The 20,170-nt window shown below is 44.2% G+C and overlaps 1 protein-coding gene across 1 annotated transcript; it reads right to left on the reverse strand.

Moving 5' to 3' along the window:
• Window positions 1-2,162: 2,162 nt before the first annotated feature.
• Window positions 2,163-15,656, reverse strand: LOC133362656 (zinc finger protein 91-like). The gene is made up of 5 exons (XM_061581578.1): window positions 15,136-15,656; window positions 11,724-13,100; window positions 9,850-9,871; window positions 6,155-6,336; window positions 2,163-5,256 (listed from the first exon to the last, which is right to left on the reverse strand). The coding sequence occupies exons 2-5, from the start codon at window positions 13,070-13,072 to the stop codon at window positions 3,984-3,986; spliced, it is 2,826 nt and encodes a 941-aa protein (XP_061437562.1). The 5' UTR covers window positions 13,073-13,100; window positions 15,136-15,656; the 3' UTR covers window positions 2,163-3,983.
• Between the last annotated feature and the right edge of the window lie 4,514 nt (window positions 15,657-20,170).

Genomic DNA, 20,170 nt, shown 5'->3' on the forward strand with positions numbered 1-20,170 from the left:
ATTTACTTTGGGCGGAAGGTGCATACATTCAAAATTAAGGAATCTTAAATAAGTGGTTTACAAGTCCCCCCCCCCCCCCCCACTGTGCCAGGCTAGGTGCACCAGCTGTACCACCACACTGTGCCAACTTGCTGCGTTTTAGCCGCCCGGCACTCCGCTCGTTATTGTGAGCGTCGCTTCTCCGTTGTTGTTGGAGGGCGACTGCCTTGGGGGCTGGCCACTCTCTCGGCCACCTTCGACACCAACGACCAAGGTCAAGGTTCGGTGTATTCGCTGCGCCACTGGGGTGGACCGAGTCATGCCATGGTCGATCACAGTTGGTCAGGCTGGGCAATGAACAGTCGTTACCTGTGCTGTGTGTAGGTGGCGTATCATGGGGATTCATCCTGGGGCCCTCGCTATCTTCAACACGTCTCTCCGATAGCCGGTGTCATCTCATTGCATGACATCAAGTCCCATCAATGTGCTGCTGATGCACAGTTGTACACCGCAGTGAAGTCAAAGTTAGACATGGAGAGCCTTGGTAACCTTGAAGTGGTGTGTGCCCTTCGACTATACGATTCAACTCGTCTCGCCGAGACGCGTTTCAAGGCATATGGATTAGCGTTAGGGATTAGGGTTGGGATTAAGGGTTTAGGGGTTAGGGTTGGGATAGTTGGGGTTAGGGGCTCCTATGCAGTTTTTTGCCAAAATTTTCATAGCTAAATTTTCCAAGAAAAAGTGAATTCACCCCGATTGTCTAGCGTTAGTATGCTATATATGACGTTAAAAGTGGGACATTTCACCATGATAATTTGTAGTAAAAAAAAGCAAATCGGCATTTTGCCAAAAAATTGGCCCACTTTTCTACCAAAAACTAATTTCCTTGGTTGGGTTTAGCCTTGGTATGCTGTATATTACATTAAAAGTGAGACATTTTTCGATTACATTTTCACGTCTCAAAAAGAAAATCAGCATACTAACCTATGCCGTTTTAGACCAAAATTTTCCGCAATTTTATTTTTAATTACATTAAAAGTGGGACATTTCACCATGAAAATTTAAAGTAAAAAAAAAAGCAAATCGGCTTTTTGCCCAATTTCACAGCTTTATTTTTCAATAAAAAGTCCATTCCTTGGTTGTGTTTAGCCTTAGTATCCTATATATTATGTAAAGTTGGGAATTTCATCCATGAAATTTTCGAGTATTAAAAGTAAGTCGGCATACTGTGCCGTTTTTAGCCCAAATAAGCCCAACTTTCACAGCTTTATTTTTGGACAAGTTCATTCCTCTTGTATTTAGACTTATAATGCGATGTATTAGATTAAAAGTGGAAAATTTCACGATGAAATGTTCACGTCGCAAACAGAACATCGGCATTCTAACCTCTTCCGTTTTTATCTAAAATTTAACGCATTTTTAAATCCTGTATATTAAGTTCGCTTGCTTGCTTGCGTGCTTGCTTACGACCGTGCAAATCTTTCGGTCGTTTTTTAACCCACTTCCCGTGATCCAATCGAGCTGACATTTTCCACACAGACTCGTTGTGCGAGACAATGTTCGTGAAAAAAAATTCCCAAAATTTTACACTGTTTAGGGAAAACAAATTAAATATTTAATTACCAATTGCTTAATACTGGCAGACAATCATCTGACCCATAGGTGGCAGCCATCTCAAGCCAGAGGACGAGAAGACTCTAGCCGCCACGCATATAAAGGATTTATAGTGAAAAACTTTGTTTTTACGGGTTTACTTGTTAAATCCTTTATATTACGTCCGCTTGCTTGCTTACGACCGTGCAAACCTTTCGGTCGTTTTTTAACCTACTTCCCGTGATCCAATCGAGCTGACATTTTCCACACAGACTCGTGCGTGACAATTAATGTTCGTGAATTTTTTTTCTCCAAAATTTTACACTTTTTAGGACAAAAATATTATCTTCTTGGTTCTTTCGGTAAAGTCACGTCGAAGGGAAGTAATAAAATAATAAAAAATAAAACAAAATAATTCTCACGACGTTTTGGCCACAACACAAGTAGCCGTCCTCAGGTGAAGACAGGTCTGTCGAGGCGACAGCGTCTAAAAGAAAACACCACCACGCTTGGAGCGTCTATTTAAGCTGGGTTGGAAGGGGGAGGGTGGGAAATGCCCATTGAGAAAATAATCTTCATATCAAGAGGAATTTAGCATATTTATGGGAAATGCAGGAATGTGATTAGTGCTATTTGTGAAATGCTAATCCTGCATAATGCCCACGCATTATGCAGGATAAGCAGCATCAAAGGGAGGGGGATAGGGGTAGCATTAATAAAGGGAAGGAATGTTAATAGTATGTAGCTGCAGTAACTAAACAACAACGTAAAACGCTAAAGTATAAACCACATAGTATTAAATTGTATACTGTATTACTATACACTACCCTATGTCTTAGAATAATACATAGTGTAATATTACACTGTATTATTCTACCCACCCAACTGTATACCACACTGCTGTATATTCACTATACAATTTCGATACTATATATTACCTTACACATTGTATCAAACATTACACTTTAATACTATTTATTATACAATATGTTATACACTATACCATTGACCGTCGCATGAACGGAGCAAAGAATCCATTCCCTGCGGAGAATACAAGATATATAGTCAATGTCAGTGAGTGGAACGCGGTCTGAAAGTCACCGTAAACGTGGACACAATCAGTTAAGATCCGAAATGGTTAATATTTTATTTATTTAATCCCCCCCCTGTCCGGCCAGGGGTTCCCAGGGTCTCACCACTGGCCCACAGAGTCCCGGCACCCACAAGTGCAGCGGGGTGAGGGGGTCCCAGCGTCCTAGCTCGCTGGTCTTCTAGCTTGTCTTGGACTGGCCCCGGACCCTTCCGGCTTGTGTATCCAGCACCCGTGCATCAGTCCCTGGCTCCGCCTCCCTTCCGGAGAGTTCCAGAGGGGGCTCCGGGGGATCCCAGTAGCCCCCTCCTATTGGGAGGGGTCCTGGGGGATTCAGGACACCCCACAGCCCCCACCTGCTTTGGGGCTGGGGATATAGCGACTGCCCCTGCTGGACCTTGTCTGCCCCTGCAGGTAAGTGTACACAGCGCATTTACATTGCTACACTACGTGTAACTTTTGAGTGGTATGCCTTGTAACTGATGAATGATCTGAGTGTGCTCCCTATTTCAAAGACAATGAGTTGCTCCAGAGGCAGATGCTTCCTGAAAACACAAAAATACCCTTTGACCTGTATCACAAGAACTACGAGTCTCACCTGAGTGATCTGTACAGGTTACTTGCAAAACACACACTTTGTCCTAACATAACTTATTCAATGTTTGACCCTTATAGACAAAATGGTACATGTACGCAGACAATCATACAAGTATTCATTCAAAATTATTGAGTAATTTTTAACAAAATTGAATTACTGCAATGAAATATGCTGCATCAGGTTACATCGTTTTAACAAGAAGCTAATTTAAAAAAATATGCACCGTCTGCTTAATAGTGCAAACAACATACTATTGCGCCATTCAAAACGAGTAGGCCATTGCATGCTGGCGTCTGGGTAAAAATTGATAAAAATTCTAAACATTACTTACAAACTCCACAACCAAGATCCCACATCAACCAGCGCCCCCTACTGACAGGCTCTTGTCCACATGCAGGCCGGTGCAGGGCCACCACCTTGTGCCACACAGGGGCAGCTGCTACTTGGGGATGCTCTTCGAGTGTTTGAGACGAGAAACGATACAAAACTCCGAGTTGCCGAGGCAATTAAGCAAGCACAATATAAATGCAATTGATAACAGTGAATGCTTGGGAGCTTATTGGCTCTCGCTCCTGGTTAGAGATCTACCCAACACACCGGTCCACAAAGACTGGCCGCTCTTACCCTGCAGGTTGAACCTAGGAATTGAGTGTTCAACTTCACATTCTTGTCATTAAAGGCCTGTGACAAAGGTGCATCTATTGGAGCGACATCGTCTCAAGCTTACGCATCTACCGGGTCTCCATTTGACTTTGTATTGTCTCGGAAGTCCACCCACACCTCCACTTCCACAAACTGCTGGGAGTTGCCTCGCTCGGCCTCACAGTCAGAATTCTCCTCCTGCTTCACGTTGCCTCCATGGATGTGCAGGTCCGATTTTGGAGCTGAATCTTCATCTTCACATTTTACCTTCACTTCTTCGCCTTTCACCATCACTTCTTCACTCTTCACCATCACTTCTTCACATTTCACCTCGATACCTTTAAAAGTGTCCAAGCTGGGATTTTCTTCCGGTTCTTGTTTGATGAGGGATGGGCTCATTGAGGCACCTTGACTTTCACAAGCTGATTTCAGACTCCACTCCTTGTGGATCTTCTGATGCGCGTGTGATTTCTGGTGTCTTTGAAGATGTGGTGAAAGTCCAAACGCCTTCCCGCACGGAAAGCACCTGAAGGGGTTCTCTACCGTGTGTGTTCTCTGGTGTGCTACAAGAGTCGATAACTGTGCAAACGCCTTTGGACACACACTGCACTTGAAGGGGTTCTCTCCCGTGTGTGTTTTCTGGTGTTTTTTAAGAGCAGATTTTTGCGGAAATGCCTTCCCACACACACTGCACTTGAAGGGTTTCTCTCCCGTGTGTGTTCTCTGGTGGACACGACGATTTGATGAACGTGCAAACGCCTTCTCACACACACTGCACTTGAAGGGTTTCTCTCCCGTGTGTGTTCTCTGGTGTTTTATACGAGTAGATGACTGTGCAAACGCCTTCCCACACACACTGCACCTGAAGGGTTTTTCTCCCGTGTGTGATCTTTGGTGTATTATAAGAGTAGATGACTGTGCAAACGCCTTCTCACACAAACTGCACTTGAAGGGTTTCTCTCCTGTGTGTGTTCTCTGGTGTGCTACAAGAGTAGATAAAAGTAAGAACGCCTTCTCACACCCATTGCACTTGAAGGGTTTCTCTCCCGTGTGAGTTCTCTGGTGTTCTACAAGAGTAGATGAACGTGCAAACGCCTTCCCACATACACTGCACTTGAAGGGTTTCTCTGCTGTGTGAGTTCTCTGGTGTACTACAAGAGCAGATGACTGTGCAAACGTTTTCACACACACACTGCACTTGACGGGTTTCTCTGCTGTGTGAGTTCTCTGGTGCCTTGTCAAATGTTCAGGACGATCCGTGCTGTTGGCACGCAGGTCGCATTGTTGCCTTTTTGCACTGAGCCGCGCCGACTGCCTTTGCTCCATCAGACCAATTCTGCAGAGGCAGCGACAGCTGCAGACAGAAAAAAATATCCACACCATCTACACATCAGTAGCAATGCATATATACAGTCACACGTGACTTACACGTCTATACTTATTCATATATTCATGATATAGTGAAAAAGTGTCCCAAATGCATCACACGGGATGTTATGGCACACAATGAGAGGGCAACTGGTCACAACGGTGCCAGGAAGCCCTCGTATTTATTTCTAGATTTGAAGTATTCGTGACTGCAAGGATTCATATTCTTAGGTTTTTTCGGTAAAGTCACGTAGGTAAAAAATTAAAATTAATAAAAGTAAAATAAAAAATAAAATCACGACGTTTCGGAGGCAACACAAGCTTCCGTCTTCAGGTGGAACTGTCACAGCATGACAGCTGCATCAAGTAAATGAGAAATTCCAAGAAAACAGTCCTTGTATATATACTGGTTGAGGGTGGGAGGAGCCATTGTGAGGTTTGGTGCGGCTGAAGCATGCTGCAAGGAATGAGCCTTTGTTGTGTAGATCTTTGGGGGGGCACGTGCCACCCCACCCCCACTGGCTCCACCACTGTCACGCACTGGCATGGTTCACAGGTGTTGGTGTGTCCAGACCCACGCCTGGCCACCTTCACCTGCTCAGTATTAATGCTTCCTCACTCCACCAAGTAATTCATTAAGGATCAATCAACACAGCCGATGCTGCGTGTCTCTCTCTCTCCCCGTGGTCAAGTGGATTTCCTTCCCGATCCCCGGGTTTCCACTCCACATGTAGAGAGTGACCACCGCCACGCGTCTAGAGTGAACACCGCCACGCGTCTAGAGTGAACACCGCCACGCGTCTAGAGTGAACACCGCCACGCGTCTAGAGTGAACACCACCACGTGTCTAGAGTGAACACCGCCACGCTGTTGACGAGCCTCACCTTGTTATTGTTGTTGTGGGCAGGTCGCTTCTGAAAACAAGAGCGGTACAGCAGCTCAAGCGGGCGTGGCCTGGTAAAAAATGAAAAAAAAAACTGCGAATATTTAAAATAAAACAGTTACAAAGTAGCGAGCCAGGTGAAGAGAAATTACAACTTAAGCAAGATACTCTTTGGTTCTTTCTGGAAAGTCACGTATAAAGAAAATAATAAATAAATAATTGCACACGACGTTTCGATTGCAACACAAGCAATCATCATCTTCATATATATAAAAGGCAAAGTTGTGATTATGTGTCTGTTCAAAATGTTTAGCATACTTCCCGACATGCAACAAACTTGAAATTTGCCATGTGGGTACTTTCCAGACCATGCAAAAAAAAAAATACACTTTTTTGGGGGGGGGGGGGCTCAACAATGCATATATGTTTTGCACGGCAAGTGAGCTGTGATGTCAAATCTGTCATGTGACCCGCGCATGTGGAAGTGTAACGCGTTGTAGTGTAGTGGTCAGCGCTACGCTGCGCTACGAACCCGGCGACCCGAGTTCAATTCCCACTCACGGCCACCACCGGTGACGATTATTTGAACCGGTCCTGGGCCTCCCCTAGGTCGACTTAGTCTCAAACAAGTAACTGGTGTGGTGTGTGAACATCGCCACTGGGGAGACAAATAATGAGCGGTAACGTCACATCTCTGTCATGTCACCCGCATGCGGCAGCATTACGCATTGTCTGATGACGTCACGCATCCCCCCCTCCCCCCAATCCCTCCACGTAGACCCTGTATTCCGCACCAATGCACAGCTGGCGGGGGGGGGGGGGAAATAATGGTTATAATAAACTAGGCTACAAACTTTTAATTTGCCATGTTGCTAACTCCCATACTGCACACAATGTAAAACGTATAAAAATAGACTTTTGTATTTGGAGTGGGGGGGGGGGTGTGATAAATGGGATTTATTTTGCACGGCAAGTGAGCGGTGACGTCACATCTGTGATGTCACCCGAATGCCGACGTCACGCAGTGTGCATGCTGACGTCACGCCCCCTCCCCCCCCCCCCACCCCCGGTATTGGCCATGTATTGATCAAAGACAAAAATCCAAGTCCCGGCGAAGGCAAGTAGTAAAGCTAGTCAGGTACAAATGAAAGAGGAAACAAACCTGGAAAACTTAGAAATACAATGCAATACCACACAGAGAGTCGGCTAACATAACAGTCAACACCCCACCTGGTTGATAACGTTCTTCCAAAGATTGCTCAATTTGAGAGATAAAACACAGACACGGAGACACACAGACAGACACATAAGCAGAGAAAGATGACACAGAGACACACATAGAGACACACATAGAGACACACATAGAGACACAGACACACAGAGAGATGACACAGAGACACACAGAGAGAGAGATACACAGACACACGGAGAGACACACATATAGACACACACATAGGCACACAGAGAGAGATGACAAAGAAACACACAGACAGAGATGACACAGAGACACACAGGGAGATACAGACACACAGAGAGACACACACACACACATAGGAACACAGAGAAACAACGCCTTTGTGTCGAGGCCTTAAATAGAGAGGGGGGCAGAGAGGGGGTGGGGGTAGAGAAATTAGCATGTCAATGCAAGGCCGTAGCCATGGAGTCAACATTGGGGGGGCAAATCTTCCAGGGGGTCGGGGGACCCCCCCAGAAAAATATCTAAATGTGAAAACTAATTTCCTGCCATTTCCTCCCTAAAATATTTGTAAAATTTCACTAACACATGGGATGGAATTTGTTTTGATACAATGTCTAATAGTGTATTGTATCACATTGCTCTGTTTTTTCTTTTTTACCTTTTCTTGTTTCATAGTATGTAATGACAGAGATTATGGATTAATAAAGTACAACCATAACCACAATCACATAAACAGAAATCTATGCATTGTGATATGAAGACAAGTCCAGATTTCATGGCCAAGGTTTAGCAAATTGTTTTTATCAACAGAGCATCGCAATTACTATTTTTATAAAAATATTTTTACAGCAACATATTGGGGGGGACATTTTGAGCATATTTGAATTATTATAACATAGTATCATTATTATAACATTATAATTATTATACCATATTAAAATTATTATAACATGTTATAATTATAATAAGATATTATATTTATTATAACATTATTATATATTATAATTTTTATAACATGTTATAATTATTATAAGATATTATATTTATTATAACATATAATTATTATAACATAGTATCATTATTACAACATATTATAAGTAGGGCCTTGTGTCAATGAGAGATTTGGAGGTTTGGTGACTAGTATATAACAGCGCGACAACACGAGGACACAGAGAGAGAGACACTTAAACAAAGTTCGTAACATTTACAAATGCAATGCAACACAGAGAGTCGGTCAACACACACAGAGACACACAGAGACACACACACATAGACACAGAAATACACACACAGAGACACACAGAGAGAGATGACACACACACATAGACACAGAAATACACACACAGAGACACAGAGAGAGATGACACACACACATAGACACAGAAATACACACACAGAGACACAGAGAGATGACACACACACATAGACACAAATACACACACAGAGACACAGAGAGAGATGACACACACACATAGACACAGAAATACACACACAGAGACACACAGAGAGAGACACACACACATAGACACAGAAATACACACACAGAGACACAGAGAGAGATGACACAGAGACACACAGAGAGAGACACACACACAGACAGAGACACACAAGCAGAGAGAGATAACACAGAGAGAGACACAGACATATAATTTGTTTATATTATAATTATTAAAATATATTATAATTACGGCTTTGTGTCAATGAGAGATTTGGAGCTTTGGTGACAGCACAGAGAAAGACACTTAATCAAACAAACTTAATATTTGAAAAAGTAATGCAATGCAACACAGAGAGTCGGTCAACACACAACTAACGCATCGCCTGGCTGATCGCGTTCTTCCACAGGTCGCTAAACTATCTTCTTGGTTCTTTCGGTAAAGTCACGTAGAATGGAAATAATAAAATAATGAAAATATTAAAAATAAGACTTTTATTATTTCCATTCTACGTGATATAAAACATAATAAAATGTTATGTTTTATTTGTATTATTTTGTTTTATTTTTATTATTTTATTATTTCCATTCTACGTGATGACTTTACCGAAAGAACCAAGCAGATGAATCACTGCAGTCACGAAAGAAGCTTTACATCGAAATTGCTCAACTAAGCGAGAGAATTGAAGCGAACGCGACCAGCCGAGGGCAGGAGGCACTAGGCCCCGCGTTGTAAAGTTTCAATCTGCACATCGCTTCCATGCTCGCTGCTACTCAATTGACATCCCTACGAGAGAGAGAGAGGCTCTACCTCGGTAAACAACAACAACAACCACCACCACCACAACCACCACCACCACAACAACAATCACCACAACCGCGATGAGAATTTCTCACCTCGGATTGCAGTTCACGCGCGGAGCGGCAGATTCCTGTTACCTCGTGACGTCACGCGAGAGCAGCAGGCGGTGACATGACGTCACTTGCGTGGTACAAGACACTCCCCTCCCACGACGAATGGGACTTAACTTGAATAAATTATGTTAATGAGACCAGCCCAGACGTGGAGGGACGGGGCGGGGCTGCTGAACCCGTCGCAAAAAAAATGAGGCGCCAGTCACCGGAAGTAGCTTTGCCCAAATAAGGATTGGCACTGGGACAGATATCGGCAGCGGCCGAGCGGAGGTGACGTCACGCTCAAGAGCTTCGCGGTCGGGGGGGTGGGGCGAATACCTTGGTGACATGACGTCACTAGCGAGGCTAAAATTGAACGAATTTTTACAGCTGTATTTTTTAACAAAAAGTGCATTCCTCGGTTGTGTTGAGCAGCCTATATATTACATTAAAAGCGAGAAATTTCACCATGAAATTTGAAGTAAAAACATCAAATCGACATACTTTACCAATGCCGTTCTTGGCCAAAATTTGCTACATTTTCATAGCTAGATTTTCCAAGAAAAAGTTAATTCCTCCATTTTGTTAAGCATTAGTATGCTCTATATTACTTTAAAAGTGGGAAATTTCACGATTAAATTTTCACGCCCCAAAAATAAAATCAGTGATACTTACTTATGCCGGTTTTAACCAAAATAAGCCAAATTTTCATAGCTTTCTTTCTCAACAAAAAGTTCATTCATCAATTGTATTTACCCCTAGTATGCTATGTATTAGATTAAAAGTGGAACATTTTATGATGAAATGTGCACGTCCCAATATAGAATATCAGCATACTAACCTATGCCGTTTTTGGCCAATAATGGACAAATATTTGCAACTTCATTTTTCAACAAAAGTGCAATCCTCGGGTGTGCTTAGCCTTAGTATCCTATAGATTACGATATAAGGTGGGAAATTTCACGCCGGGTACTTCCCGCGAGTACTCTTATATAAGCACACAACTTCATCTGTGGTAAACCCTGTACTTTCCTTAGTTTTCATGCAGGAGGCGCTGCAAACCTACGCGCCCCCTGCATGAACGACGGAGGAGCAGGGGACAGACGTTCGATCGCGTTGGAATCGATCTGCAGACGGCGGTATTCTGGCACGGCCAGCTCTATGTCGCCTTATCTCCACCCCGCGATCCCAACCAGGAGAAAGTCCGCATCGAACCGAACCCCGGCAAGGCCATCTACTTAACGACGAGAGAAAATTCACACGAAATGTCGTTTTCAATGAAGTCTTCCAGATGGAAAATGATATCAGCTTTTAATGAAGAAATACAATTATCAAATGCAAAACAATATACAATTCAAAGTTGTTTCATTTTAAAACTTCAAAAGGGAGCATCGGGTGCTTGCGTGGATGCGTCGTTCGTGGACAATTTTCTTCGTGACTTTCCTGGCCCAAGGCCGTAAATGGTTGTGAGGGGCACTGCAGGCGGTCAGGCTTGCTTCAACCCATGGTTGTCAACATCCAGACGTTAATCAGCAAGGACCATTTCTCGTCCTAATTCGACAAAATCTACGTCAACACGTAATACAAAATTATAATTCGTGTTGTAGAAAATGTATCTCCACTACGTGTAACTTTTGAGTGGTATGCCTTGTAACTGATGAATGATCCGAGTGTGCTCCCTATTTCAAAGACAATGAGTTACTCCAGAGGCAGACGCTTCCTGAAAACACAAAAGTACCCTTTGACCTGTATCACAAGAACTACGAGTCTCACCTGAGTGATCTGTACAGGTTACTTGCAAAACTCCGAGTTGCCGAGGCGATTAAGCAAGCACCATATAAATGCAATTGATAACTCTGTGTATGCTTGGGAGCTTATTGGCTCTCGCTCCTGGTTAGAGATCATCCCAACACACAGGTCCACACAGACTGGCCGCTCTTACTCTGCAGGTTGAACCTAGGAATTGAGTGTTCAACTTCATTCTTGTCATTAATAGCCTGTGACAAAGGTGCATCTATTGGAGCGACATCATCTCAAGCTTACGCATCTACCGGGTCTCCATTTGACTTTGTATTGTCTCGGAGGAAGTCCACCCACACCTCCACTTCCACAAACTGCTGGGAGTTGCCTCGCTCGGCCTCACAGTCAGAATTCTCCTCCTGCTTCACGTTGCCTCCATCGATGTGAAGGTCAGATTTTGGAGTTGAATCTTCATCTTCACATTTTACCTTCACTTCTTCGCTCTTCACCATCACTTCTTCGCTCTTCACCATCACTTCTTCACATTTCACCATCACTTCTTCACTCTTCACCATCACTTCTTCACATTTCACCATCACTTCTTCGCTCTTCACCATCACTTCTTCAAATTTCACCTTCACCTCTTCATGTTTCACCTCGATACCTTTAAAAGCGTCCAAGCTGGAATTGTCTTCCGGTTCTTGTTTCACGAGGGATGGGCTCATTGCGGCACTTTGACTTTCGCAAGCTGATTTCAGACTCCACTCCTTGTGGATCTTCTGATGCTTGTGTGATCTCTGGTGTTGTTCAAGATGTGATGACCGTGCAAACGCCTTCCCACACACACTGCACTTGAAGGGTTTCTCTCCCGTGTGTGTTCTCTGGTGTGCTACAAGAGAACATGAATGTGAAAACAACTTCCCACACACATTGCACTTGAAGGGTTTCTCTCCTGTGTGTGTTCTCTGGTGTGCTACAAGATTAATTGACTGTGAAAACGCCTTCCCACACACACTGCACTTGAAGGGTTTCTCTCCTGTGTGTGTTCTCTGGTGTGCTACAAGATTAATTGACTGTGAAAACGCCTTCCCACACACACTGCACATGAACGGTTTCTCTCCCGTGTGTGTTCTCTGGTGTATTACACGAGTGGATGAATCTAAAAACGCCTTCCCACACACACTGCACTTGAAGGGTTTCTCTCCCGTGTGTGTTCTCTGGTGTTTTATAAGAGCAGATGAATCTGAAAACGCCTTCCCACACACACTGCACTTGAAGGGTTTCTCTCCCGTGTGTGTTCTTTGGTGTGTTACAAGAGCGGATGACTGTGCAAACGCCCTCCCACACACAGTGCACTTGAAGGGTTTCTCTCCCGTGTGTGTTCTCTGGTGTTTTATAAGAGCAGATGAATCTGAAAACGCCCTCCCACACACAGTGCACTTGAAGGGTTTCTCTCCCGTGTGTGTTCTCTGGTGTGCTACAAGAGCAGACAACTGTGCAAACGCCCTCCCACACACACTGCACTTGAACGGTTTCTCTCCTGTGTGAGTTCTCTGGTGCTGTGTCAAATTTCCAGGATGATCCGTGCTGTATGCACACCGGTCACATTGTTGCCTTTTTGCACCAAACCGCGCCGACTGCCTTTGCTCCATCAGAGCAATTCTGCAGAGGCAGCGACAGCTGCAGACAGAAAAAAAGAATATCCACACCATATACACATCAATATCGATGCACAGAAGAATGCATATACACAGTCACACGTGACTTACACGTCTATACTTATTCATATATTCATGATAAAGTGAAAAAGTGTCCCAAATTCATCACACGGGCTGTTATGGCACACAATGAGAGGGCAAATGGTTATAACCGTGCCTGGAAGCCCTCGTATCTTCAAAATGAATGTTAACCCAAAACTCCGAGCACACAATTTCGGCTGTCTGGCTTCAAAAGGAATATTTATGAAAGCTAAATTCAGCTGACACAGCAAAGGGTGTTGAAAATAATACAATTTTGTTCTGCAGAAATGCATAAATTAATGTTCAATCGCAACTTAGAGGTGTGAAGCCAGGCACGGATGTCCTTGAATGCTGGGATGAACAGTTCCGACTTCAGCTGCACCGTGTGCTGTGATAACTTCCTGACTCCATTCTTATAAAGAGTTCCAGATGAAAAAAAATACAACTACTGTTTTGGAAAAACCTCCGTGCTCAATGGAGTTAATAGACTTTACTGCAACTATAAACTTCATACTGTCACACACTCAAGAGGCGGAGCCAGGATTTTCAGGTAGGGGGGGAAACCCCTCCAGTTATTAAGCAAGAAGTTGCTAGTAAGGAGTTGTTAGTAAGAACTTGTCCCTTGCTTTTTATTTGACGCGTGTGATCGGCATCGTGCTCACTGAAGGTGTTGATGCCTTCAGGGAAGTCGTGTACTGTAGACGAAACTGCGCACAATTCTGCGAGTCGCTTGTAACTGCTTTGCCGTTTCTTATTGCCAATTATGGACTTGGACTGTTGTCCTCTCAGAGTCCCTGGCACGTAATAATATGCCACACGGTGGCGGTGGGGGTCCCAAAATGCTGATTTATCTATATATATAAAAGGGAAATTTGTGAATGTCTGTTCGAAAACATGCAACAAACTTGAAATTAGGCATGTGGGTAGCTTCCAGACTGTACACAATGCGAAAAGTATAAAAATAGACTTGTGTATTTTGGGGGGGAGGGGGTGGGGCGCAATAATGCATTTATTTTGCACGCAAGTGAGCGGTGACGTCATATCTGTGATGTCACACCCGCATGCGGAAGCATTACACAGCGTGCTTGCTGACATCACCCCCCCCCCAAACACTCCGCGTAGGACGTGTTTTAATCCAAGACAAGAATCCAAGTCCCGGGCAAAGCCAGGTAGTGAAGCTAGTTACTAATAAACCCCAATGATCCCATCGAAATTAGGGATTTCGATCGGATCGTTGGGGGGGCACGTGCCACCCCACCCCCACTGGCTCCACCACTGTCACGCACTGGCACGGTTCACAGGTGGTGGTGTGTCCAGACCCACGCCTGGCCACCTTCACCTGCTCAGTATTAATGCTTCCTCACTCCACCAAGTAATTCATTGAGGATCAACCAACACAGCCGAGGCTGCGTGTCTCTCTCTCTCTCCCAGTGGTCGCGTTGATTTCCGTCCCAATCCCCGGGTTTCCCCTCCACATGTCTAGAGTGAACACTACCACGTGTCTAGAGTGAACACCGCCACGCGTCGAGAGTGAACACCGCCACACGTCCAGAGTGAACACCGCCACGCGTCTAGAGTGAACACCGCCACACGTCTAGAGTGAACACCGCCACGTGTCTAGAGTGAACACCACCACGCGTCCAGAGTGAACACCACCACGCGTCCAGAGTGAACACCGCCACGCGTCTAGAGTGAACACCGCCACGTGTCTAGAGTGAACACCACCACGCGTCCAGAGTGAACACCGCCACGCGTCCAGAGTAAACACCGCCACGCGTCTAGAGTGAACACCGCCACGCGTCCAGAGTGAACACCGCCACGCGTCTAGAGTGAACACCGCCACGCGTCCAGAGTGAACACCGCCACGCGTCCAGAGTGAACACCGCCACGTGTCTAGAGTGAACACCGCCACGCGTCCAGAGTGAACACCACCACGCGTCCAGAGTGAACACCACCACGCTGTTGACAAGCCCCACCTTGTTGTTGTTGTGGGCAGGTTGCTTCTGAAAACAAGAGCGGTACAGCAGCTCAAGTGGGCATGGCCTGTTAAAAAATAAACTGTGAATATTTAAAATAAACAAAGTTACAAAGTAGCGAGACAGGTGAAGAGAAATTAAAACTTAAGCAAGATACCCTTTGGTTCTTTCGGTAAAGTCACGTAGATTAAATAAATAAATTAAATAATAGCATACGACGTTTCAACTGCAACACAAGCAATCATCATCAGGTACAAATGAAAGAGAAAAAAAACCTAGTCAACTTATAAATGTAATGCAATACAACACAGAGAGTCAGCTAACATAACAGTCAACACCCCAACTGGCTGATTACGTTCTTCCAAAGATTGCTCAATTTTAGAGAGAGACACGGAGACACATAGACAGACACATAAGCAGAGAGAGATGACACAAAGACACACAGAGAGAGAGACACACACATAGACACACAGAGAGAGATGACAGAGAGACACACAGAAAGACACACACATACACACAGAGAGAGATGACACAGACACACAGAGAGAGATGACACAGAGACACACCGAAAGACACACACATAGACACACAGAGAGAGATGACACAGAGACCACAGAGAGAGAGACACAGAGACACAGAGAGAGACACACACATAGACACACAGAGAGAGATGACAGACACACAGAAAGATATACACACAGAGAGAGACACACACACATAGACACACAGAGAGATAATACAGAGACACACAGAGAGAGACACACACACAGGTACACAGAGAAACAACGCCTCTGTGTCGAAATCAACATTGGTGGGACCAAATCTTGCAGGGGGTCTGGGGTCCCCCCCCAGAAAAATATCTAAATTTGAAAACTCATTTCCTGCCATTTCCTCCCTAAAATATTTGTAAAAGTTCACTAACACATGGGATGGACTTTGTTTTATTTGATACAATGTCTAATAGTGTATTGTATTACATTGCTGTTTTTTCTTTTTTACCTTTTCTTGTTTCGTAGTATGTAATGGCAGAGATTAGGGATTCATGAAGTACAACGCAATCATATGAACAGAAATCTATGCATTGTTATATTAAGACAAGTCCAGATTTCGTGGCCAAGGTTTAGCAAATAGTTGTTTTTATTAACAGAGCATCGCAATTATTATGTACAAATATTTTACAGCAATATATTGGAGGGGCATATTGATTATTATAATTATTATAACATTATAATTATTATAACATATTATACTTATTATAACATTATAATTAATATATATTATATTTATTATAACATTATAATTTATATATTATAATTATTATAACATTATAATTACGGACTTGTGTCAATGAGAGATTTGGAGCTTTGGTGACTGCACACAAAGAGACACTTAATCAAACAAACTTAATATTTGAAATGTAATGCAACAACAGAGAGTCGGTCAACACACCCACTAACGTACTCTTAGGTTGTGTCGATAAAGTCACCATCTAGGTAACAAATGAATTTAAAATTAATAAAATTAATGAAATAATAAAAAAATCACGCCTCACTTGATGCAGCAAATGTGGCTGTGACGGTCCCACCTGATAACGGAGACTTGTGTTGCCTCCGAAACGTCGTGATTTTTATTTTATTTTACTTTCATTAATTTTAATTTTTCACCTACACGGTGACTTTACCGAACAAACCTAAGAGTATGAATCACTGCAGTCACGAAAGCTTCAAATCTCGAGTTAACACAACTAACGCATCTCCTGGCTGATCGCGTTCTTCCATAGGTTGCTAAACTATCTTCTTGGTTCTTTCGGTAAAGTCACTTAGAATGGAAGTAATAAAATAATAAAAATATTAAACATATTAGTTTGACTATTTTATTATTTCTATTCTACGTGATGTAGAACATATTAAAAGGTTATTATGTTTTTTTTATTTCATTGGTTTATTTTTAATATTTTATTATTTCCATTCTACGTGATGACTTTACCGAAAGAACCAAGCAGATGAATCACTGCAGTCACGAAGAAGCTTTACATCGAAATTGCTCAACTAAGCGAGAGAATTGAAGCGAACGCGACCAGCCGAGGGCAGGAGGCACTAGGCCCCGCGTTGTAAAGTTTCAATCTGCACATCGCTTCCATGCTCGCTGCTACTCAATTGACATCCCTACGAGAGAGAGAGCGAGGCTCTACCTCGGTAAACAACAACAACAACACCACAAACCACCACCACCACAACAACACACACAACCACAAACAACACAACCACCACAAACAACCACACTAAAAACACAACCACCACAAACACAACACCACACAAACACAACCACCACAACAACCAACCACCACCACCACAACCACACACCAACAACAACCACCACAACAACAACAACCACCACAACAACCACAATCACCACAACAACAACCACCACAACAACACCACCACAACAACAACAACCACCACAACAACCACAATCACCACAACAACAACCACCACCACAACACAACCACCACACAACAACCACCACCACAACAACCACCACCAAACACAACATACACACCACCACAATCACCACAACAACAACCACCACCACAACAGCCACCACAACAACAACAACCACCCAACAACAACCACCACCACAACCACAACCACCACAACCACAACAACCACCACAACAACAACCACCACAACAACAACACCCACCACAACAACCACAATCACCACAACAACAACCACCACCACAACAACCATCACAACAACAACAACCACCAACAAACAACAACACCACCACCACAACCACAACCACAACAACCACCACAACAACACCACAACAACAACAACCACCACAACAACCACAATCACCACAAACAACACCACCACCACAAACCACCACAACAACAACCACCACCACCACAACCACAACCACAACAACCACCACAACAACAACACACACAACAACCACCACAACAACCACAATCACCACAACACAACCACCACCACAACAACCACCCACAACAACAACAACCACCACACACAACCACCACCCACAACCACAACCACCACAACAACAACACCACAACAACAACCACCACAACAACAACAACCACCACAACAATCACAATCACCACAACAACCGCGATGAGAATCTCACCTCGGAATTCAGCGCACGGGCCGAGCGGAAACTTCCCGGGTCCCTCGTGACGTCACGCGGCAGCAGGTGACATGACGTCACTTGCGGGGTACGATGACACTCCCCTCCCACAATGAGCGGCTCTCAACTCGCGACGGCTTTCATGAATAAATTATGTTAATGAGCCGCCAGTCACCGGGCCTGGCTTTGCCCAAATAAGGATTGGCACTGGAGCGGAGGTGACGTCACGCTCAAGAGCGCGTGAGTTGGGTGAATACCTTGGTCACATGACGTCACTAACAAGGCACACCTCCCCGTGGCGTTTGACGCCGATGAGGTCACGCTGAGCGGTGACGTCAGAGAACGGGGTCAGAGTTCAAGTTTGTTGTTGTTGGCAGTGTCGTGCTGAGCGCTGCGCTCCGCACCGACCAGCCGAGTTCCATTCCCGCTCGTGGCCAACGCCGCCAGAGACACTTTCTGAGCCGGTCCTGAGCCTCCCCTACGTCTAATGTTACTTGTCAGTGTCTCATTAACCTAGTAGCACAAGTAGCTACTAATGCTACTTGTCAGTGTCTCATTATCCTAGTAGCACAAGTAGCTACTAATGTTACTTGTCAGTGTCTCATTAACCTAGTAGCACAAGTAGCTACTAATGTTACTTGTCAGTGTCTCATTAACCTAGTAGCACAAGTAGCTACTAATGTTACTTGTCAGTGTCTCATTATCCTAGTAGCACAAGTAGCTACTAATGCTACTTGTCAGTGTCTCATTATCCTAGTAGCACAAGTAGCTACTAATGTTACTTGTCAGTGTCTCATTATCCTAGTAGCACAAGTAGCTACTAATGTTACTTGTCAGTGTCTCATTAACCTAGTAGCACAAGTAGCTACTAATGCTACTTGTCAGTGTCTCATTATCCTAGTAGCACAAGTAGCTACTAATGTTACTTGTCAGTGTCTCATTATCCTAGTAGCACAAGTAGCTACTAATGTTACTTGTCAGTGTCTCATTAACCTAGTAGCACAAGTAGCTACTAATGTTACTTGTCAGTGTCTCATTATCCTAGTAGCACAAGTAGCTACTAATGTTACTTGTCAGTGTCTCATTAACCTAGTAGCACAAGTAGCTACTAATGTTACTTGTCAGTGTCTCATTATCCTAGTAGCACAAGTAGCTACTAATGTTACTTGTCAGTGTCTCATTAACCTAGTAGCACAAGTAGCTACTAATGTTACTTGTCAGTGTCTCATTATCCTAGTAGCACAAGTAGCTACTAATGATACTTGTCAGTGTCTCATTAACCTAGTAGCACAAGTAGCTACTAATGTTACTTGTCAGTGTCTCATTATCCTAGTAGCACAAGTAGCTACTAATGCTACTTGTCAGTGTCTCATTATCCTAGTAGCACAAGTAGCTACGATTCCAAAGAACACAGGATGAGATGTTATTATCCTTTGTGCAAGCACTTCCAAGAGTTCATGAACAGTGAGCCTGGTGAAATTTGGGGAGCGCATCGTCAGTAGTGAACCTTTGGGTCCTAGGGTGTTTCGGCCTTTCATACTATACACCCTCCCCAAAGGCGGCCAGCGACAGGGTGATCAATCCTACGCTTGCGTCCCATTCCCAATTAGTCATAGGAGTTGCCTTGTTGTTGATAGCCAGCATCCCATGGGACTATGCATGGCAGGGGCGTCCTCATCCCTGAGTCAAGCATTGTTGACTGCATACCTCCTGGCCCTCTCACTTTGGGGCCCAGCTGGGGTCTTTCCTCTTCATCCAGAGCCACTGACTGCTGCCTTCTGCCGCCTCCGATACAGCTCTGATTGCCGAACGCTGGCTCTGGCCCTTAATTCCCAGGTCTCTAAGCAGTCTGGTTGTAGATGTTGCCACAAAACCTCTGCAGCCC

This window comes from Lethenteron reissneri, unplaced genomic scaffold, assembly GCF_015708825.2.
Source record: "Lethenteron reissneri isolate LAM-NWPU_2019-01 unplaced genomic scaffold, ASM1570882v1 scaffold_157, whole genome shotgun sequence".
Taxonomy (NCBI): domain Eukaryota; kingdom Metazoa; phylum Chordata; class Hyperoartia; order Petromyzontiformes; family Petromyzontidae; genus Lethenteron; species Lethenteron reissneri.